General features: G+C 35.6%; 2 protein-coding genes across 2 annotated transcripts; one reads left to right on the top strand and one right to left on the bottom strand.

Moving 5' to 3' along the window:
* The first annotated feature begins 541 nt into the window (after positions 1-541).
* On the top strand, positions 542-14,701 carry LOC147400049 (uncharacterized). Its single transcript, XM_086445661.1, has 2 exons — positions 542-1,350; positions 12,957-14,701. Exons 1-2 carry the CDS (start codon positions 637-639, stop codon positions 14,481-14,483), a joined length of 2,241 nt encoding a protein of 746 aa, XP_086301787.1. The 5' UTR covers positions 542-636; the 3' UTR covers positions 14,484-14,701.
* Positions 14,702-16,649: 1,948 nt separating this feature from the next.
* On the bottom strand, positions 16,650-23,053 carry LOC147400048 (F-box protein At5g49610-like). The gene is made up of 3 exons (XM_086446577.1): positions 22,830-23,053; positions 17,120-17,795; positions 16,650-17,051 (listed from the first exon to the last, which is right to left on the bottom strand). The coding sequence occupies exons 1-3, from the start codon at positions 23,051-23,053 to the stop codon at positions 16,650-16,652; spliced, it is 1,302 nt and encodes a 433-aa protein (XP_086302703.1).
* Between the last annotated feature and the right edge of the window lie 10 nt (positions 23,054-23,063).

The raw sequence follows: 23,063 nt of genomic DNA, 5'->3' as shown, positions 1-23,063 counted from the left end.
AATTTTTTTTTTTTTGATAAATATAAATTTTATAAATTTAAAGAGAAAAGGAGGCTGAGATAGCCCCCAAACACCAAGAAAAGCAAACCTACAAGAGAAGGAGAAAGAAATAATACAAACAAGCCCGCTAGAGACTACCCTTGTCTACCATTGTCTACCAAGCCATGTAGAAATGCATGTTTTCTACCCAAAAATCCATGTCTATACTTCTTCTACAGGTAGGAAGGTTGAAGAAGTTAGAATCTATGGAGACTAGTTTTGGGGAGAAAAACAGGATGAAGATGGGGGGCTTTTAGGTCATTTGAATTAATATCTCACATAAAACGAGGGTCGGGTATGTCATTAGTTTGAAAATACAGGGAGGTATATCTAATATTTTACAAAAGTAGAGGGTGCATTTCTAAATAACCCTTCTACTTATCATTCATCATGCTTTTCAAAATCGAGGAAAACTAATGGTTAGATCATCAGTAGGACGTTGCTAAGGTATCCGCCAAGGGAGGACGCTAAACATTCCTCATCGTGAAAATAGAGGAAGGAATAGATAGAAGTTTGAAGATCGTTCTAAACCTAAAACAGAAACCAAAACAAAAACCCTAAAAATCGCTCATTTTTTATTTTTAATATTCCAGAGCTATGGATCTCTCGACCCTAACAGAAGCCCAACAACAACAGCTTCAACAACTCCATCAACAATTTCAACAGCACCAGCTTCAACAACAGCAGCAGCAACAACAAGAACAACAGCAGCAACAACAACAACAGCAACAACAACAACAGCAACAACAACAACAACAACAACAACAGCAACAGCAACAACAGCAACAGCAACAACAGCAAGAATTGGCTTCTCAAGCCTACGATCCATCTCAAGTTCAAGCCTACGATCAATCGAACCAAGCTTACTATCCCTACGCCCAATACCAACAACACTACCCCTACTATGATTACGCCAACGCCTACCAACATCAACAACCCCAATCTCAACCTACTCAGACCGATTCAAACCCGGTTCAACCACCAGGCGTGTCGGTCCAACCCGATGCGTCGCAAGGACAGCAACAACAGCAGAATGTGTATTATCCGCAAGGGTCTGCAGAACAGCAGCAGAACTCGTCTTCGTATCAGGTTTCGTCCGGGTTGAACCCGGCTGCAGCTGCGGCTGTGGCCGCGTTGTCCCAGTTGACTCAGTTTGCAGGGACGATGGATGCCGCGGAAAGAGCTATGGCGGGTTTACAGGAACGGCAATGGCAAGCGAAGAATGTGGGGCCATGGCAGATGCCGATGCAAATGCAGCCTCCAATGCATCCGCAAGGAGGGTTTCATCATGGACCATTTCCTGGTCGTGGGGTATGTTTGTTTATTTTTCTGTTCTATTTGTAGTCATATGGGTTTTTGAATTAGATTGAATTTAATGTTACCTGTTTGTGTAATCTGATTTTTTGGTTATTCTATCTGTTGATCTGATTGTTAATATGGGTATCCTTAGAACGATTTATTTATTGACCTAATTGTTTAATTAGCTTTTTCCCCTTGTCGTGGGGTATGTAATTTTTTTTAAAAATTTTTTATTCCTACTATTGGATTTTGAATCAGATAAAACTTTTCTTACCTGTTTGTGAAATTAGATTTTGATTTCTTGATCTGATTGTTAATGTGGGTATCCATGGAATTATTTATTTATTGACCAAATTGTCTAATTAGGGTTCTGATTAAATTGATTTCTTCATTGCCCCAATTATTTATTAAGAGATTCAATTTAAAAGGGGATCCCATAAACAAGATGAGATACTGTGGACCTTAATACTGCATGTATATAAATCATTTTTTCGTATTTGCTTAATCTCCTGCAGTTCAGCTTTACTTATTCTAGATGGTTCACTGGTGTTAAGGTGCAGGTTTCCATTATTACGACCTTGTTTTTATAAGTACCATTGAACCCATAAATCAAAATGTGTTCCTTGTTGCTTGGTTATCTTTTTTGTTTGACATGGATATGAGTTGACTTGTAACAAGTTGATAATCCTTTTATCAAATCTCATTCTTCTGAAGGATTTGTTAAGATTTTGGCTTTATTTCATTTGTTTAAGTTGGGGTTCAAATTGGGTGCTTATTAAGGTCATCATCATCGAAGCCTTATCCAAAATTTGGGGAAAATCCTATTACTCCGTCCAGTTCAGTTCCGTGTTAAGTCTTATCTTTTGTTAATTCAAGTTTGTCCATCTTCAATCTCTTACCTCAATCCACATTGTTTTTGGTATTCTTCTTGCTTTTTAAGGATCTTTAACTTCCGTGTTCCTTTTAATTGGAGATGCTATCGTAAGGTCGTCAATGGATCCGATCAGACCCGGAACTTGATTGTTCTGACCAGATTACCTTAAGGTCCTGATAAAGGATTTGCGTTCGAATAAGGACCCGATTTGATTACTATTTGGAATGGATTTGGATCAACCATGTCAGTCTTATAGAGACCCAGCCTGTTAACATGCTTGGAAATATATGATGTACATTTACGTTATATTTTTTGGATTGTTTTGTATCAGATCTGGAACCACACATTATATTTGATCGGTTTCGCAACATTAAATGACATCGAATTGGATCTGGATCGGGTCCAGATCTAATAAATTTCTTATCGGATTGGTACCAATTTAGTACCAATCTGATCTGAACCTGATCCATTGACAGCCCCAGTTATCGGTCTTTGTTGCACATGACCCAACCATCTTAATTGACTTCTCCTTAGTTTTTATACTTATGGATAATAGAACAGGTGTGATGAAAATGATCACTTCGGGTTATTTCTTTGCAATTGAGTTTTGTTCGCTCTTCCCTTCTCTATGTATGTCATTACTAAATTTGCACTCCACATACGTTATATTGGCCCTATTTATTCTAAAGCCGTTGGTCTCCAAAGCAAGATCTAGATTTGTGTTGTGCTTGTCTCTAGTCTTATGATTATCAACTAACACCACATCATCTGTAAATAGCACATACAAAAGTGCCTGCTGTTGAATATCTTGAATATCGGTGGTTTGCTTATTAAGATGTTGAACATATATCTTCTACTTATACCATGTATGATTTCTTTTCATAGTTGAGTTATTTTGTTTCATTTGTTTGTGGACCTTGCTTAATTTTAGTTGATTTTATTGATTTTTTATTTATTTATAAATTTTGTTGTTTTGTTCATATATATATATATATATATATATATATTTGACATTTTGACTTGCAAGTATTAAAAATTGTGATTAGTGTCATTGATTGCTCATTGTTATCTAGAACTTATAAAAAAATTAATCGAATAATATTGGTTGCATAAACCTTCTGCCCTAAGATATATATATATATGTATATGCGTATGTTGCAATGCTCGCATTTCATCCCTACCACATTAACTAGGTAGTTTCAAAACTCCATAAAAGCCTAGATCTGGCCAGACAGAAGTTGTGCACACTTGACAAGACCGTGCCAATCGATGGAGATCTCTTAATGTTGAGGGGTGTTATTGGCAATCGAGGCTGTCTATTTGATAGAGAACCATTTGGATTGCTGACATGGATATTATCCATTGTCCATATTATACCCATTTTGTTTCTTTGTGAATAACAGCCCTGCATTGTTTGGATGGTTATTGGAATAAAACTTTCCACTCAGGAAGCTGGTGAGATTTCTAGACATTTAGGGTCCTTTTTTGCTTGCATGTAGATATGCTGTCACTTTGTCTGGGTGCATGCCAGACGTAGAAACTGCCTAGTCGTTTGCCTTAAGTTTTAGTTGTGCTAACTGAAGTAGGAACAAATGCTTCTTTTCTTTTCTACCTTTTTTCCCTTTTCTTTCATTCTATTTCCGTTTCCTTTTTTTAGCACGTGTGTATGTGTGTGGCACATTTGTTTCATTTTTAGGTATTCTAGACATTATCATGCAAATGTAATTTGTTTATGCTCTGAGCCATGTAAGATTCGAATCCAAAGCATCCCGCAGGTGTTTTTTTTTTATTTTCCTTTTTGGTAGGTGAGGAAGTTGAAAACTTGATGGCTATGGTTATGAGGAGTAAAACCCAAAGATTGTTGGTGGCAAGAGAAGCTTTCTGCTGCACGTGTTCTGTTGAGTGGTTATGCATTTCTTACATGAGGTGGTATGTCTCTTTTGACTGGACTGTTAGTATTCCTGGTCAAACCTTCTCTAATATTTAGTCATAGCAAACTACCATATTTTACAACACCTATTCTGGGTGTTGGTTGCTCTTGACTCACATGCTTTGGCGCAAGGAAATGAACTTCTTTCAGTCCAGTATATGGCCCATCTCATCCACTTTGGTGAAGCCCATTTGGTTGGCTTCTTCCTTGGAGTACCGAATTCCTACTTGTGGATGCAATGTGTTGCCATAGTCTTAAGATGTTCGTTTCCTTTGGAGATTGGAGATGCTGCAACCGTTCAATCATGAAATCTATGTCACCAGTGGAGATACTGCAAGCATTCGACTGATGTCAGAAGTTTATACTTTGGATTGAACTTGTCATGCTTCTTTAGTTTCATTTGGAGATAGTAATTGGATCAGCAGAGCTGATTTTTTCTTGACTTTGAGCACTACTGTCCAATTACTCTCTAAGGATGAAGATGTTTGCACCCTTGGATGTGTCCCGAGTCTAAAGTTTGTTCAAAAAATACACATTGGATCTTCCAATTCTTGCAATTGAGGTGTTGTGGCAGTAATAACTTAGCTATATGTGACATGTTTCGAAGCATACCAATTGGAAATTGTAGATATAATATGTTTACTTTTAAATCACTTGATATATTTCTTTCCCTAAACTGTGTGTTGACATTAATGTTAACTCACTTAATTGGGCTTGACTGTATCATTTGATTCAGTTTGCATCTCATCCATTTCTTCAAGAGGGGCCGCTTCTGTCTTTTCTTTGCTCTTTGACAGTGTGGCCTCATTGATTTTGACTTTCAAGGGTGCATTCTATTTTTCTGCATGCCAAGAGATTAATTATAGCTAAGTTTGCTGCCCCTCACACTGATTCAAACTCTTGGACCTTGTTTCTGAGTACACCTCAACTCTCTTTCTTCTCCCATATGGGAGTTTTTTCGTAGACCTTGCTTTAAAAGGGTGTTTCATTTGAACAAGGTGTATTATTCACTCTCTTAAACTTAGGTGTGGGTGGTAAGGACTTTGACTGTTGAGAGTTCTTGAAGAGTTGCTGCCCAGATTTTATTGATGGAGATGGACACATTGAGGATGTTTAATGGAGAGAATCTGGTTTGTTCATTTTTCTTCTCATATCCCTGATTTCTTGTGATAGATTGGTCTTTGAACCATGGGTTTTAACATGAATCAGGAGAAGTTATAATTTTTTGTTCGATTGGATAACTGTCCATATATCTACCTTCCAGAAGGCCTGGCCTCCACATATCCTTTATAATTGTATCACACCCATTACTGTTCATGAAAGGTAAGATATAGTGTCAAAACATCAAATAGGTTCTTGATGTGTGCGAGAATCTAACATCATCTAGATAACCAGTATTTGGAAATACTAAATGTGGGGCTTATTTCAACTTCATAAATGAACTCCACTTGAAAACAGTTTGGTATAACCATTTTCAAACAATGAGTGTTTTGGTGATTCTTGGGACCGACAACAACTTAGGTGATGTTTCACGTGAAATACTTCTCCCGATAAAATGTCTAAGCTGTGTTCACGTGTAATTTCCAGTTCATGTTAATCTTTTGGCTTTTTACTACTAGTTGGACTGGCTGACCCCAAAGAAGTACTTTGCTTAAAGGTTTGCTCATGGTTTGCAAACTTGAAACTCAATTTTGATACATCAACCTAAAGGTTTGGATGTGGATAAGTTGTTTGGTCAAGTGGCAGATAAATTTTGACCCTGCCTGGTTAGAATAAAAGAAAGTAAAATTGGTCTATCTATTTTCCGCAAAAAATATCTAAAGCTTGTAAATAGAAGCTCTTAAAATACAAAAATTATTTGAAAAATCTATGTACGTAATTTTATTTATTTATTTGTTTTTGGTGTCGGACAAGTTCTAGATGAAATACTATACTTATATATTTTTATGTGTGGCATCTTGGAGCATGTGCATAGTCAAGTCAGAATAGGGGTTTAAAACAGCAAGGTAAAACTTCGGAAAAAAAAAAAGGGAAATAAATGAGAATAAAATGAAAAAAAAAAACGATAAATATAAAAATAAAAAATATATATTAAAGTTATAAAAAAATATAATATGTAATACATTAGACATTTATCCTAAGTTTCCAATATATATTTGCGTAAAAATAATACTATTGAATATCTATGCATGATAACTTTTTCCCCCACATAATTATACATTTTATGATGTTAAAAAAAGTTTAACTATCAACGTGTCTTTCGAGTAGAATAAGATATTTGGAAAAATTTTAAAACTATAACATCAAGACATTATCATCAAATCGCATGTTAAACAACATTTATAGACCAAATTACAAAAAGCCATAAGGCTATAGAAATCAATCATATACTTATAAACTTAAAAACAAATAAGTTTTTTTTTTTGAAAATAAAAAAACATGTTTAGAAGAACTTAAAAACGCGTTTTTTTTTGTTTTGTTAAAAAGGACGAGTTTCTTATATTGTTTTAATCGTCAAAGTTACAGAAGTGTTTTAAATAGACTTTAAAAAAAAAACGGAGTTTTATGAGCATGTGTAAGGGCAAGAGGAAGTTGTATTCTTTAAATAATCTACTTATTATTATAAATTATAATATATCTATGCAAGATTGAATATTTAATTGAATACAATGCTCTCATGAGCTAATGTTCATTAAATGCCTAATGACCTCACATCCCAAAAGCACCGCATGTCGCAGTCTTCTGGATCACAGATGGACTTGCGAACTAAAAATCTGCCTGATTAGTGATTTCTAGCTGCTGGAATTGAGCATTTTTTCATCATGGCCACAGTCCATGTATAAGACAGGATTGATTTTAAAGTCCTTGACGAAAATGCTCGAATATGATAGTTGTCTTCTAAGCCACAGATGAGTAGGGATAATATTCATAGTGTCGGTGGACCTAAAAGAGTATGTCACATAACTTTTTGGGGATGTATGTTCTTAACTTCTTTTGTAAATGAAACTCTATATATGTATTTAGTATAAATATTTTTTTCATTTTAATAACTGTATATATTTTATTGAAGCTCATAGTTAAGCTATGATTTGAAATACAATCTGAAATTATCCAGCATTGTGTAACAATGGAAGGATATATGTGTATTGAAATACAATAGGAATCCTTGCAGGAACACTGGTGGTGACATTACAGAAAAAGATATATCGGTGACAGCATTATACATTGATGCACTGCTATAAAGTTTTTCATAGAGCAAAATACCACAATAAATGCATGTAAACTGATTTCTTTCTTCTTCTTTTTTTCTCTTTGTTTTTTTTAATTTTTAAAATCCAAAATCAATGGGACAATCTTTTTTACATTGATTTTGACAAAACTTGTCTGCGTCATCACTGAATGCAGGAGCATTTTATCATATTTTGGGTTGATAATGATTTGAGTTTTACTTAGGTGAATCTGTAGTCAACTTGTCAAGTTTGCAAACCAAGATTATACTCAGTGTTCAGAAGCTTGGACTTGACTCAGAAACCAACCTTCTGATTCCTAACTTTGATTTGACTGAAATAATATATGCTCACCTTTTTCTAGAAATTGGTTTAGTCAACCATAGATTTGGTTCATCGAATCTGTTCAATCAAGTTTTGTGTTGATCAATCCAATTATCCCGATGTTGATATTACATCGAGATAGTTCGAATATTTGGTTACACATGTTGACGTTCGAGAAGGAGGAGAGCATGTATTGCGTGTAGCATGTCAACATCGCGGTATGCTAAAAGGAGCACAGATTTTGATACCATAATGCTTAGATTCGACATCCGTAGGATCTTGCACATGCCCTCAAAATGTGCAATGCTGTGACATGGGCATTGAAATCCAAAAGTTGACATTTATAGATCAAGAAACACCTATAGGGCATTAGAAATACTAAACTTATGTCATTTTCCACTAGGAAAAGTTGACTCGAGACCCAGTCTTGTACGTCCTTGGATTCCTTATCACCATATTGGATTCTTGCTGGAGTTGCATTTTTGCAAGAAGGTATGCAGTCTTACTTCTATCTTAATTGTTTGTTCTAAGGGCTTCATGGTTGATTAAGTTTGGAAATAACTAGGGACTTTTCAGAATTTACTTTCTGATAATTTCCATGGTTGTGGAGTTCTAAGTACTTGTGGACTCAAGTTGACTCGCTTAGCTATCAAATATACTTATGCGAGTTAGCTTGGTGACTTAGACAAGTCTTGAATCTTATTTAATATATTTAATAATGTTCACAATTATTTTGTTGGGTTTAAAATGCATTTAAGCTAATGTATGTATATATATGATGGGTAATATGAGTCTGTATAATCCCCTTTATAAGTGAAAATTTCTAATGTATTGATCAAGTCACTTTCGGCTAGCATGAGTCACCAAGTTGAGCCGCAACCTGGGGACTCGGCTAAGTAGGGAATTTTTTAAATCTAACAAAGCCATCAAACTCCTCTCTACGGACAAGTCATTCTTTTTTAAGGGATTTGTTAGGACTTGAAAAATGGTTTGACTTGCTTGAGTCATGGGTTTATTTGTCTTTTCCCTCTAAGGGTCTGGTCTTGGTCTAGACTCTTCACTATTCTCAATGTAATAAATGCACATGGTATGATAATGATTAACTCATGGATATTTCTGCATTACAAATCCCCCTACTAAATTACTTCTAATATTAACTTGTTCAACAAAATTGTGTCCATACTTGATAGTATCACCGCACTTGCTACACAAAACTTTGCAATATTAGAAGTTTCACCTCATTTCCCATGATGCAAATACAAAAAGCGATACTAATCCTTAAAAAAATAAAGCATGGTATCAAGATATTAAATAGGATACTTGTCTTGTATTACATTTTACAAAACCAGGAGTAGTATCCCCTTTTCCCATACCAGTGTCCGTATCAATATCCGTGTTTGGGCATCTTTGGATCATTGAGAATGGAGGAACTCTTTTTGATTATTCCATTTGAATGAAAAGAGGTTTTTTTTTTCTTTTTTTAATGATTCTTAGGATGTTTGTGACTCATTTCTTCCTTTTCTTACAATGTGGCAATTTTTTCCCAAGAAACCGTTGAAATTATGGATTGAAATAAAACACCTTAACTTTGTAAAATGCTATAGAAGGACATAGGTACGAGGATCCTATTTAATACCTTGATACCATGTTTTTAAAATTTTAAAGTTTAGTATAATTTATTTTTTTTAAATGCAATATATTTTTTTGTGGAATGATAAGGGCTATAATTGTAATCTCCTCTAGGTAGAAAATTGTTTGTTCACCTAGGAAGGCGGACTTGGAATTTGGTGGCTAAGTATATGAATGTCGTGGTTTTGGGAAAATGGCTTTGGAGTTTTGGTAATAAACATAAAAAAAACTTTTGGGGAATGGTGATTTCAACAAAGTACGGGCTAAGTCATTTTGGGTGGGAAGGTAGAGAGGTTAAGTCTTCTTATGGCTGTAATGTGTGGAAAGGTATTTTGAAAGTGCTGCCATCATTCCAAAATGGTATAGCATTTCAGGTGGTTAAAGTGAATAGGGTCCATTTCTCTCGAAAGACTGCTGGTGTGGTTGATCACCCCTTCAGAAATATTTTTCTTTTTGTATGCCATGTAAGTTAAAAAGAGATTGCTAGTTCATAATTTCCTTCTTTTAGTTGGTAATGAGATGTCTTAGAACTTTGGATTCAGGAGAAATTTAATGATTAGGACGTCCAAGTTGTTTTTGATCTCATCCATCAAATTTCATCCGTTACTAACTTTGAGGATTGAAGGGTGTGGACTTCAGTTGAGAGGGTTGGTTTTATGTTACATCCTTTTATTCCTCCGTATGTCTCGCATCCCCATCAATCATGCCTGTTTCTGCTATTTGGGGCCAAAGGATTCTATCCAAGGTTAAGTTATTTGTCTGGACAACGGTTTTGAAAGGATTCTAATTTTCAGTAACATTATTCTTAGGGGCATTATACCAGTGGATTTTTGTTTCGTGTGCGAATTGAGTGGGGAATTAGTGGATCATTTGTTTGTGTATTGTAACTTAGTAAGTTCACTCATGAAATCTAAGTACATTTCTTATCCTTATTCCGCATTTATTTTTGCTTCATTGCTTCCTTAGTTCAGTTCAATTTTTTTTTTTCATAGTTGTCAGATTGCAAATTTCTTCTCTATTATCCTCTGGAATCTGATTTCATTCACTATATGTCAGGGCTTATGGGAGAGTGATAACATGCTCTTAAGGTGAAGAGATAGTCACCAAAGTCTCCGACTTATTGAAAAAGTCGTGATTAAATCGTGTCTTTTTTCTTCATCGATTTAATTGCAACTCTGTAATAAGACATGGCTTTTACGAGCTTCGCAATTAAATCACTAATTTCATGATTAAATCACGAACTTTGCAGTTAAATAGGGAAAAAATGAAATGACTCTGATGCATTAATAAGAGAATATGATCTTGATGAAGATGACGGTGACCATTTTACCAATTAAACATAAGATAATAATGATGTAAATGAGGATGACATTGATTTTGATGTTTTTGACCAGTTGATAAATCCTAACTCTTTAACTTTTTATGATTTTTTATCTTTTTTATATTTTGAACAATATAAATCTTGACTATATTGTGGACCTTTGTTTACTTGTTGCGCATGCATGGATGAAATCAATATGGTTTTTTCTTTATAAGTAAAAGCAATATGGGGGTTGGTAATTGATTATGATAATTCAATGTGATATTTAAGGATGTAACATGAGAATACCACTTAGTTGGAACAATTACCCAGTACCAACCCTAACTGGATTTTTTTCCGATGTTATCGATTTTGCTCATGCCGACTTATTCCCAAATGCCGACTTGGTAACTATGGCTAAGAGCACTCCATTTAGGAAGTATTATTATTATAGTTGGGTTGCTGTTCTTTTGATATAATGTCTTTGAAGACTTCAAAGGGGCCTTTTTCAAAGACCTTATATTTAGATGGGAGTTGGTCTATAGAATGTGACTCTTGTTTTGTAATTGTTCTCTTTGAGGCAGGTCCCCATGACCTCCTTTTTGTCTAATTTATAAAATTCACTTATCCAAAAAAAGAAAGTTTGCGTAGAAGCAGACATGTTTTGTATTGTTTAACACATTTGCTTCTATTTGATATTGACAATTCGACATTTCCCCAATCTAGATTGCGTAAATAAATTTTGGATTGGCATGCTTTAAGTGGTTCTTAACCATTCTCTGTTCTGGTTTATCTGTGCCATTTTTATCTTTTCTAATCTTACCTTATTGTAGTTTTTCTTCTTATTTAAAGTGATCTGTAATTGTTTAACGCCTTTGTCTAATTCAATGCCCAATATTCGTTTTTGAACTAGTTGTTCCTATGCATATCTGTACATGGCTTCTCATTGATTAAGTTGGAATTATATAGAGATGCCATTGTTATAAGATTTTCCATAAACCTTTGGGAACTGGGTATCTATGTTATTTTAATGCAATTTATGCAAACCTCATAATATGTTGATCAAGATTAAAAGCCCCTTATAGTAACATATGAATTAGGCTATTTAGTTTCAACAACTAATCCACCAATTGAGTGATGGTAATGGGAAGGCAAAAGAATTGCAAGCTGCAAAAATTGGCAGTGGATTGGAACCTAGTGAAGTACAAATATGGAAAGTCTATCCCCATTTTTTCTTCTATAGGCCCTGGCGGCAATTTGAGCTAGTGATCAAAAATTCAAAAATCAGGCATTATTGTGATCAGTACTCACCAAGAAGAAGACGTGGGACGTGGATTGAGAGTGGGATGGTAAGTTCTCGGTTAAATCTTTCACTTGAGGGAGAGGGGGATCCTTCTTTTATTCCTTCTAAGGTCTCCTTTTTCTGTGGGTTGCCGTGTTGTATTAAACTTCCTACATTGGATAATCTCGGAGGCAGGGGTGTCATCTCGGTCAACTTCTGTTTCTTGTGTAAGTACGGTGGGGAGTCTGTGGATCATTTGCTTCTTCACTGTGTCTTTAGCCACTCTCTTTGGTCTTCTTTTTCACTCTTTGTTTGGTGTTTTCCTCAGTCGTTTCTTTTGGTCTTTCAAAGCTGTAGGGCCTTTGTTTTGTCTGGCAGAGAGAGGTTTGTTTGGAAGCTTGCCCTTTTGCCATTTGTTGGGGCATCTGTAAGGAAAGGAACGTTAGAATCTTCGATGGGTAGGAGCAATCCCTTCAGGAAGTTATCTTTGGCATTTTGGGTTATATATTTCATCGGTGTAAGCAAAATAGGGATTTTAGGGGTTTCTGTTTTGAAAACTTTCTTTTTTAGATAGTGATGAGAGAATTTAGTGCTTATTGTTTCGCTTGTCGAGGCCATCTCTTCCTCCTGTAATAAAATTTCTTATAAAAAAAAGTGTTTTTAGCTTGCTGATTCTTTTTGTAAGCCGACATGAGTTTTTTATCTTTATCATCTGTAATTGTTCTTGTGCAATTGTTTCTACAGTGAAGTCTAGAATTTACATCACAATGATTGTTGAGGATTGATTCTGATCCAGTGTTTGTTGGCCAACACAATTCGAGGAAATTGAGTAATTTTTTTCCTTATTTATATGTTAGTTGGTGCCATCTTATTGGCATTGCGTGGTTATATTCTAACATTGCATTTATTATCATTGAAATTATTTTAGTTTATGATTGTTATCTAGTTTTGAACGACCGCGTTTCTCTTCTTTAGTGACTCGGCATTCGGCTAGCATGCCAATATCTATTTATCTTTGTATACTTCAAGACCTTTTGAGAGCTTTTCTGCAGGATGGGAGATCTTCATACAACAGGGGTGGTGGTGGTGGTAGAAGGCGTGGGGGTGGGGGGGCCTTCAGAGGAGGTGGCCGAGGCAATTTTGGCCATCACCAGCCTAGACCAGATGGTCCAGCCCCCCATTTTCGTGGGAGGGGCCGTGGTAGGGGTGGCGGTGGTGGTCGGCGCTTCCCACAACACGCCACATCATCATCTCCACATCTGGCAAATGTGCCAGCTGAGGAACCAACTTCAGCATCAGAACATCAAGATGTTGCACATTTAACTGTGGAACAAGGAGAGGCACCGCACTCAGCTATGGCACCGGGACAAGCCCCACTATCAGCACCCACAGCGGGCCGTGTAACTTCAACCCGAAGAACTCCACAGATTGCTTGGTGTGAGCTTTGTAGGGTTGACTGCACCAGTTTGGAAATCCTTGAACAGCACAAGAATGGAAAGAGACATAAAAAGAACTTACAGAGATTTGAAGAGTTGCAGAAGGCCCAAAATTCCTTCCCCATGCCTGCACCAGCATCGGCGTCCACTTCTGTGCCTGCCCCCACAGCAGTCCCCGTTTCTGTGCCTGAAATGCAGGATCAGAAATCCTTGCTAGATACCAATTCAGAAGTCATAGCCCAGCCCGAAAATCTCACGGCTAGTGAAGTTAACAAGCTTCCAGATCCCGAAAATTTGCCCACTGAAGTTTCTATTGACGAAAATAAAACGGAAACTGAGCAGCAAAATGTCTCACAGGAGCAGCACGAAGTTGCAGAAACTGAAATGACTGAAGCAATGGGAAGGAAACGGAGGTTTGAACGTTTTGATGCTCGGAGGCGTGGTTTCAATAAGAAGATGAGAGGTGGTCGGGGTGGCAAGTTAATGAGGATGATTCCAGAACGACCAAATAGGCCAATTGAGCCTCCAAAAGAGGTGGTGCCCATAATTTGTGATTTGTGCAACGTTAAGTGCGATACACAAGCTGTTTTTGACTCTCATCTGGCTGGGAAAAAACATCTCTCTAAGCTCAAGCGGTTCCAAGGCCACCAGGCTATGTATGGTTCAATTGGGCTTCAAGCTCTTTATCCCCCTAACCCAAACACTCAACCGATTTTCATCCCTCAAGTGCATCAACCGGCCATTTACGTCCCTCAGGGCTCCCTCCTTCAGCCGGTATCTTATGTGCCTCCTCCTCAAGCAGCACCTGTAGCTAAACAAATTTCTGAAACTGAAGGAGCCGAAGTTACTCTGGGTGGGAACCAAAATGATGTTTCAGTAGAGCTGGAAGGCCAGCAAGCGGTGGGGACCAATTCTGAGAATGGTGTTTCAGAGTTGGAAGGGATGGTTTATGTTCCTCCCTCGGATAATTCGGCCTTGCCGACATCCGAGGACGCCGTGATAGAATCTGTGCACGTCGTTCCTGCGACAAAGGATGCTGTTCCTGTGCCAGAATGTGGAGTGACCTCTTCTGAGCACGTCCTCTTGCCAGAACTTGACACTAAAATGGAGGAAATCACATCGAAGAACGAAGAATCAACCTAGCTAGAGATTGCCTTGTAGTAAGCACCGATGCATTTCATTCTTTGTTTTTCCTAGATGGAACTGCTGCCTTAGGACAATTTTATGGATTTTGTTTCGGTAATTTAGGTTCAAGAACAATTCAGAACTTAAAAACTCCTGCTAGTGAACCATTATTTGATATGTAGACATGGATTCATTTCGGGTTATGAGCAACTTTCCTCCAGCTTTCCTTCTCTTTAGCCTGGCTTTGAAATTCATTTTTTGATTGATACGGGTGACTGCAAGTTTTAAAATACCATTATAATCACAGGTGACTATTTTAATGGTAAAAGCAGTAAAGCAACGCAAATGGTGTTGGGGTGTTCTGCCATTGTGTATGCTGGAAATTTTTTTGAGTTCGCAGACCGTGGACTCTAATTTCGGTAGGTCTCATTTATGGATATAATGAGGGAGATTATTTTTTCCCAAGCTCAGTTTCTTTCGACTATTATGCTTCTATGTTTAGTGATACAGCAGTTGTGAAAGCTTCCATATCTGGCTGAGTTGGTGTAACGGAGCTTTTATGTTTAGATTCGATGATCAATCATTACGAATTGTCCCAATGTGCCGGTCATATTTGTATTGCCCCATGGCACTCTTTGGGTGGGTCCATTGAACCCATGAATATTTTCTAGACCTTTGGTAAATGTAAATCTGGAGGAAAACTGAAAACCAGGCTGATATGCCAAGGTTTGAGCATTTGTGTTTCCATAATGGGCTTCATGGGTTTTTAAGTCTGATAAAGTAAAAGGTTTTAAAAAAAGTGTGGTCGTGGTCCATGGAATATGGATCTCTTCCTTATCCATTTTTAAGGGTTTGTTTGGGATGTCTTACTTCCAAAAGTGCTTCTGTGGAGTTACATTCCCTTGAATTAATTCGTTGGTCGACAATGAGAAAATACCTTTTGAGGTCCTTTTTAAGAATTGATTGATTGTTAAAAAGCACAATGTAATACGCTACTAATTATATATACTGGTTGTGAGGGATTAGTAGACTCATGAAGATAAGCTCTTAAACAAACACAAAATCCCAACTGTTAAAACGTGAAATCTGATAATTGAAATATGTCTTGATGGATGTGTGATATATCCTTGTTTTATTCCAACCACTGGATTTCGATAATCTGGATTGTGTTTGTTTGAGTTTTCTTTCCAAGAGTCTACAGATCATGACCATTTATGTGATCAAGATCAAGTGAGATATCTTTGTTCCATTTTTTTATTTTTTATTTTTATGTTTTTACGATTTTCTTGGATTCCTACAAAAGTTAGAAGCTATTTTTTATTTTATTTTTTGACTTCTGCCTTTTTGTGAAATCCAAAAGCTTATGGAATGCCATTTTAACACCCACAAAGCAAATTTTATATCCCAAATGGAAATTTGGAGATGTACCTAGGGATTCCTAGTGAAATTGATCAGAAAGCTACACAGAACTCTAAGAAACTTGCATTAAAAAAAAAACAGTTCATAGGTCCCAAAGCAATATATGATTTCTTTTCTTGCCAATTCTACCTACTAATCTCATTTCAAACAAATTCTTATGGTTTTAATTAACTTAAAACAAAATAAAACTTCAAACCCAAGCCAAATTTATGTTGGAAAAAAAATATGCAGTTTTTCCAGATTTTTGTGATCGAGTGGGTCTATTTGAACTACGATTTAAGTGGGTCCTACACTTTATTTGAGGCAGGATCACTTGAAAACTTATTCTTCTCATTGAAGAGAATAATTTCATTTATTTAATTGTCAAAAATTCATTTAGGGTAAATGAGAAATTGACTCCAAACAACCCCTACTAGTCATGGTTTATTGTATGTGGTTTGTAGAACTATTGAATTTATTAGTGAATCTCTTTAGTCCCACATCGGATAAGAATACGAAATTTGTCTAGTTCTTATATAGAACTTTTCATATCACTTAAGTGAATATGAGAGAGAGACTTGGATAAGCTCACACTTGCGCACAAGGGGCCCATGGCCTCGATTAATCTTTTTGTTCCCTTCTCGAGGATCTACCAAATAACAATTTATACAAGCCCATTCCGTAAAACTTAGCAACGAAGTATTTAAATTGAAGTAAAATTATTGTCAAATAAGGATTACAAGAATTACACAAAACAACTAAAATAATAATAAAACTCTTGTAACCCTACCTTCCAAGGTTACAAGGAACTAAATTAGATTGAAAAGCATGATGAGTGATGAATTGATATGGACCCTTCTTCATAGTGTAAGTCTTACTCTTGCAATTGTACCAAATCACCTTACCATAGGACTTCATCACCGCAACATTCATCGTGTAGAGATCAAACAAATTACTGAATCCTATTTCCTTATGTAGGGACTCTAAATTAATCCCATATTTCTTCTTCCATGTCTCTTTTGTGTAGTCTTCCATGATCCAAAGCTCCATCAAGAAATCACTCCAATAAAATATTGCAATTTTCCCCTCGCACTCCACCAATGTCTTTCGATCATTGTTCAAGGTCATTACTTCTTGCGGTAGTGTAATTGTCTTCCAACTCTCGTTATCGACATTGAAGGTGAAGATCTGATCATTGTTCATTAACCAATGAAATGCTCCATTAACAAAAATCCCGGGTTCTATCGATAACTAACAAGAAAAGGTAGCTTCACATCCTTTGACAACTTCCATGCCCACTTATTCGAATCGAAGATCTCACAATGGTAACCTACACAAGACTTTGGCCGAGAGAACCGAATTATCTTATAATGCAATGGGTCGGAGCGCTTGATAACCATGGAAATCTTCTCGGTGAGAAATCGTGTCTTGGGATTAGGGATCATTCTCCATTGTTGTGTCATGGGCTTGCAAATGTAGTAACTTGGAATCCGGTGACTCTTTTCGCTAACACAACAAAGTAAACCTTGAGGCGTTGAGGCTTCGATCTTGGCATCTTTAGGTAGGAAATTTAGACAAGGGGAGGGAATCGGTGGCGAGTGCTCGATGAGGGAGACAAAACTAGTGTTGTAGCTACACCGTTCTTCGTATTGAAGAAAATACCCATAGATGGTTCTAGTCCTTTGAGAGTGAATATGTTTGAAGTTGGAATCGTAAGTAAGAGTTTGCCAATCCTTACAAACCCATCGACATCCATCATAAATAGTATTTAGATCGACTCGCGTTAAGACTTCATAGATTGCATCAGAAGGTAGTGGTAGCACCACCATTGTTGTTGATGAAGATGTAAATTTTCTTCTCTTAGTGGGTGAAAGATTTTCTTCTTTTTCTTCATGAACACGTTTGGATTCCATTGGAATTGTTGAAAAACAACTAAAAATCACAAACAAAATATCACAAAAACACTTCTTTAATTGGATGTTGAAGTTAAAAAACAACCGAGACTTGTAGTATTTATAAATAGAAGATTTAAAATTTAAATAAAAGTGTTCTTCGTATAGGATTGAAATTAGAGTTTAGAAGTTACTAATTATATTTCAATTTGATTCCTAGTAGAGTTAGGAATTATAACATGACTCGGAAAAAGATACGCGGTCTGTGCCGGTTGACGTGGCACGCACATATTGGTTAACCGAGTACAGACGGAGTTAACGAACGGTTAGTACATGACACGGTGTTTCGTGCGACGTGGATTGAGGCTATTATTTTCGCACTTTTATTTTGTGCACGTGTTGGTTTCTCGAAAATTGGGAGTTGCGTTAAATCAACTACGTGCAATGTTGGATATTTACTGTCAATCAATCGGATCAGACCCAAAATCTGAACCGTTTCAATCCTTTAACTTCGGATCTGGAACTATTGGATTGGTTCCGTCGAGATATGTACTTTAGAACAGAGATTATATTGCCGCACCAACTTTTGTTAATGCCACCCCAATTCATCATTTGTAAATCATCAAAGAATTAAAACACATCTTGGGGTGGCATTATAAAAAAATGGTGTGGCAATAGAAGCTCTCATTTTTTGTTTTTTGTTTTTTTGTTTTTGTTTAGTATTTATTGAGCCTAATCATAATTGCAAATAAGTACTAAAATTGTTTGAAAGAGGTGTTCAATGTTTTGTCATGTTGAGATTATAATTTGATCCAAACCTTTGTAATGTTTGAAGAGTGTTTTGATCTTTATTTACGGTATGATAAATAATTTAAGAAATTAGAATCTAATTAGTAAAAGTTGGAGTGTCAATAGTAGCTCTCATATTATACTTGTAGTTAGTAAGTGATTTTGAAGAAAAAGAGAATAAAAGATGTTTTTTGTAATTTTATAAAATTAACCTTTTTTAACCAACCTATGTATCCGGGCCTTCTGGAGCATTCGGTAGGAGATGTGATTGTAAGAGCCGTGGGATTAGATTTAGAAGATATTTTTTTAAAGATTAACTACGGTTATTTTTATGATGGGTAGAGTTCGGGGCCTCCGTGGAATCCTGAAAAGTGAAATCATATGTTCACCAAAAATCCCAGTTGTGTATATAAAGATCCAACTGTTGGGATAAAAGATGTATCTCGAGAATATGTTACGAACCTCTAAGATAGATCTCATTCATTGAATCTCATATATAATCGGTCGAGATAGAGTGTAAGCATGTGAGCTCACTTTAATGAGTCTATGGATCTCTACCCTTTTATGATAATACAAATAAATATTATTTTCTAAACTTATTAAAAGAGGAAAGACAATAAAATTGAGAGATTTTTGAAAAAGATAATAAAATTTTCCTCAAGATATATTCTTTATGGGGTATAAATATTGAAACAAGGGGGGGGGGGGGGGGTGACACTGGGTACCCATTTAACTGAACTAAAATTAGAATCGAAACCGAAAATCCAAATTTTGATCCCCTTTTTATTGGAACCTATTAGAACTTAGTCTAAAATGGAATTGAACCTATATATGAATTAGAACCATTAGGTTCTACATGTTATGTACCCCGTAGGTACTCAAAATAGATTTATTTTGTCATTTCTTTTATATTATTGATTTAAGATATTATATTACTTCAAAATTAATGCATGTTATATAAAGCTCTTCAATTTTTCATACTGACTATGATTGGAGTTTAAAATGAGCTCTCTCTTCTAAAAATTTATTACTTTTAGAGAAGATAAATTTTTAGTTTTGAAAAACAATTCATTATAACTTATATCTTTAGTATAACAAATTGTAACTCTAAGTTAATAATTTTCTCCAAACAAAAAGTTGATAATTTTGTAGATAATATGTTACTCTTTTGAAATTAATATTTTTTTATATGATTTGAAATACTTTTTTTCTCATTCGATTATTGAGAAATCGGAATCAATGGGTATCGATGTTTTTTGATGATTTCAATTTCATTTATTTGAAAATCAGAACTGGAATCAACAATAACCTGAACCCAAAAAAATATAATGATTATGGTTCTAAGTGCCTTAGGAACCAAATAAGAATTAACCTATTCACACCACTAGGTGGGACAACCATTTTATTTTATTCTATAGATTTTGTTTAAATATATGATATATGAAGTTCTTTTATATATATATATATATTTGTTTTTTTTTTTTATACTAATAATACGCACATGCCATGCACATAAGACAATGTGTTATTTTTTTTAGAAAACTATTTAAAAATAATTTGGACATAGATTAATATATAATTATTAGAAGAATAAATGTAAATTAATCTTTATAATGATTACAAGATTATAAAATTAATGTTTCCTCCATTTGAAATTGGTTTAAAAAGTTTTTCCAAATTCCTATGAGATAAATTTGGATTATTGAACTTTAGAAATCTCTTAGGATATGTTTGATTGCATGGAAAGTCACTTTCCATGGAATTTGAAATCCATAGAAAAAATAGTAGTGGAAAATAGGTAGTGTTGGAAAATCAAATTTCATTGTTTGATTTTACTTTGATAAAATCATGGGAAAAATATATGAGAAAAAAAGAAGAAGAAGAAGAAGGAAATGAGGAAGAAGAAGAGAAAAAAGATAAGAGGAGGAGGAGGAGGGGGGAGGGGGAGAGGAGAAGAATATGAGGAGGAAGAGGAAGGGGAGAGGATGTGATGGTGGTGGTGGTGGCAATGATGGCGGCAGAGGTAAGTGAGGAAGAACTAGGAAGAAGAGGGGAGAACGTGGCGGTGGTGGTGGCGGTGGAGGTGGAAGTGAGGAATGGAGAATGAGAAGAAGAAGAAGATATATATATATATATATATATATATATATATATATCGAGATAGAGAGAGAGAGAGAGAGAGAGCGAGAGAGAGAGAGAGAGAGAGCGAGAGAAGGGGACCAGAAATAGTGATGATGGCGACGATGGAGATGACGGCAATGTTAGTATAATGGTGGTGGTAGTGATGGTAGGGAAGAAGAAGATATGAGTGAGAAAAAATTGGGGATGGAAAATATGAGTGAATTTCACTTTCCTACATTTTCCATGGATACGTGCAATCAAACACTTGAAAAATGTCATTTTCCATGAAAATTGATTTTCCACCATATTTTCCACGTGCAATCAAATATACCCTTAACGAAATATAAGATATACCCAACTAAATCCAAACTAATATGGCTTGTATCTGTCATAAATATATTAAGATCCAAGCATAGAGGAAAATTTTAGTCGTCAATAACAATGATGTACAATGTCTAATGTGAAAAAACTTGAACGGATTTCTTAGACTCACATTTATAAAAAGGTCAAGATCCCTTGATTCATGAAGAATGATTCATATAAAAAACACATGATCCTAACCTTTTAAACACAAAATCCATTGGTTGAGATTTATCATCGGGATAAATATCTCTTAGATTTGTGTTATGAAGAAGGTACATATAAATCTAAATTGTTGGATTTTATATCTAAATGGTTGGAATCATGTGTTTTCTCATGAGTCTTTGGATCCCAACCCTTAAAATATATAATAACCTATCGTCAAATTCCTTTAATCCAACGGCTAGGATATAAAGGAAAAAAAAAAACTATTTTCACTAATCTTTCATCTCTCATCGTTCCCTATCTTTCATTAAAAATAAAATGAATTTTTCTCCTCAAAATCCGTTGTCCTCAACTTCTCCCTGTCTAAAAAACCCTAGTTTTTTTTCCTCCCCAAAACCATTGTTTTCAACCTCTCCCCCTCCCTCCGTCCCTCCTCTTTCTCTCTCTTAGATTTAGTTCAAGCACACATTGTTCTTGTCCTAACATCTTAGAAAAACTCCCCAAAACCCATTTTCCCCAATTTCTACTTGTAAACAAAAACCCTAGTTTTTTTTTTAACTTCCCTCCCCCCAACCATTCTTCTCAACCTATCCCACAACTCCTCTTCAAATACTCTCTTGTATCTTAAACCCTAGGAATTTCTTCCCCAAAACCCATCATCTTTAATTATCTCCATAGATCATATTTATTTTAGATTGAGCAAAATCTTAATCGTATAAGATTTGATTCAAATATTCATTAATTTGATCGGATTTGGATTTGGATCATAGTGTATAAATTTCAGTTTGTTAGTGTGATTTATTGATTCAATATCGAATTGATCCATTGCCAACTCTATTGATACTACAAAAACTTTATACAACAAAGAGTTGATAAATTACACTTTAATTCCTATGGTTTGATGTAATTTTATGTTGATCCTTAACATACTGACAATTTGACTTACCTCCCTTATCAAAGATGATATTAAAATTTGAGTGTTATTTTACATTTTATCCCCTTATACAAAAAAAAAAAAAAAAAAAAAGAAGTTCCCCCACCTAAGCATTCTTGTAACACCCCCTCCCCCTCCCCCTCCCCCCTTTTTTTAATATACAATATTATTTTTATTAATGAAAAAAATATCATTTTACAAAAAATACAATAATTTTTATAGAAAAGAAGTTTTGAGTTCAAACTCTCTCATGGGTTATCCATAGGGTTTACTTAGTATGTGTGGTTTGTAGGGATATTGTATGTATAATTGGGACAGAGATATGATCATCTAGGAGGTCAATTGTCTCACCCTTGTCAGTTGGGTGGTATGATTTTAAAACTCACCCGAGACCAAGACATATCGTCGGAGTTAAGTTAGTATCGGAGTTGAACGAGACCAAACACAAATCAGTTTTTTGACTGAGATTTAATATCTCAAGTTCAATTTTTTGATTTTTTGAATGAGACGTCTCAAACATATCAGAAAAATTGTCTGAGATGACTCGATATTGGGTTTGAACGGATAAGACGTGAAACTGAGTTTTAAAACCATGGTTGGGCCTAGGGATGGGTTGGGGGTTAAGTGGATCCTTTGAAAAGTTTATAGTGGGGTAAATGTAATTTTCAAAGCATTAGGGGTCCACATGGAATTAATGAATTATACCAAACCATAAAGAAAAAGCAGATGGCGCCGGCCGCCGAGCTCCGAATGTATGAGCCTTTGACCCGTCTTCTTTCCCAATCCCATAGAGTCTCACTCTCACTCATCTCGCGAGCTCTCTCGTTCATCAAAAAATCAGTAATAGAAGAATCTCTAGGGTTTCGATCTCTGGAGATGGAGGAGGGGTCTGTTTCCAAACCAGTTGCAGTGATCGCTTGCGCCGCCATGGCTTTAAAC

Source organism: Akebia trifoliata, chromosome 6, assembly GCF_017979445.1.
Source record: "Akebia trifoliata isolate Shusen 1 chromosome 6, ASM1797944v1, whole genome shotgun sequence".
Taxonomy (NCBI): Eukaryota; Viridiplantae; Streptophyta; class Magnoliopsida; order Ranunculales; family Lardizabalaceae; genus Akebia; species Akebia trifoliata.
The sequence above is the reverse complement of the archived record's forward strand: the minus strand, read 5'-3'. Positions and strand labels throughout refer to the sequence as shown.

Excerpts from the sequence above, each read along its gene's own strand:
- LOC147400048 (XM_086446577.1), bottom strand. The coding sequence starts at position 23,053 with ATGGCGGCGCAAGCGATCACTGCAACTGGTTTGGAAACAGACCCCTCC. Across the intron at positions 17,796-22,829 it reads TGCTTTTTCTTTATGGTTTG|TTGTTTTTCAACAATTCCAA; the intron begins GTATAATTCATT and ends TGTGATTTTTAG. Across the intron at positions 17,052-17,119 it reads ATGTGAAGCTACCTTTTCTT|ATCTTCACCTTCAATGTCGA; the intron begins GTTAGTTATCGA and ends AACAATGATCAG.
- LOC147400049 (XM_086445661.1), top strand. The coding sequence starts at position 637 with ATGGATCTCTCGACCCTAACAGAAGCCCAACAACAACAGCTTCAACAA. Across the intron at positions 1,351-12,956 it reads GACCATTTCCTGGTCGTGGG|GATGGGAGATCTTCATACAA; the intron begins GTATGTTTGTTT and ends GCTTTTCTGCAG.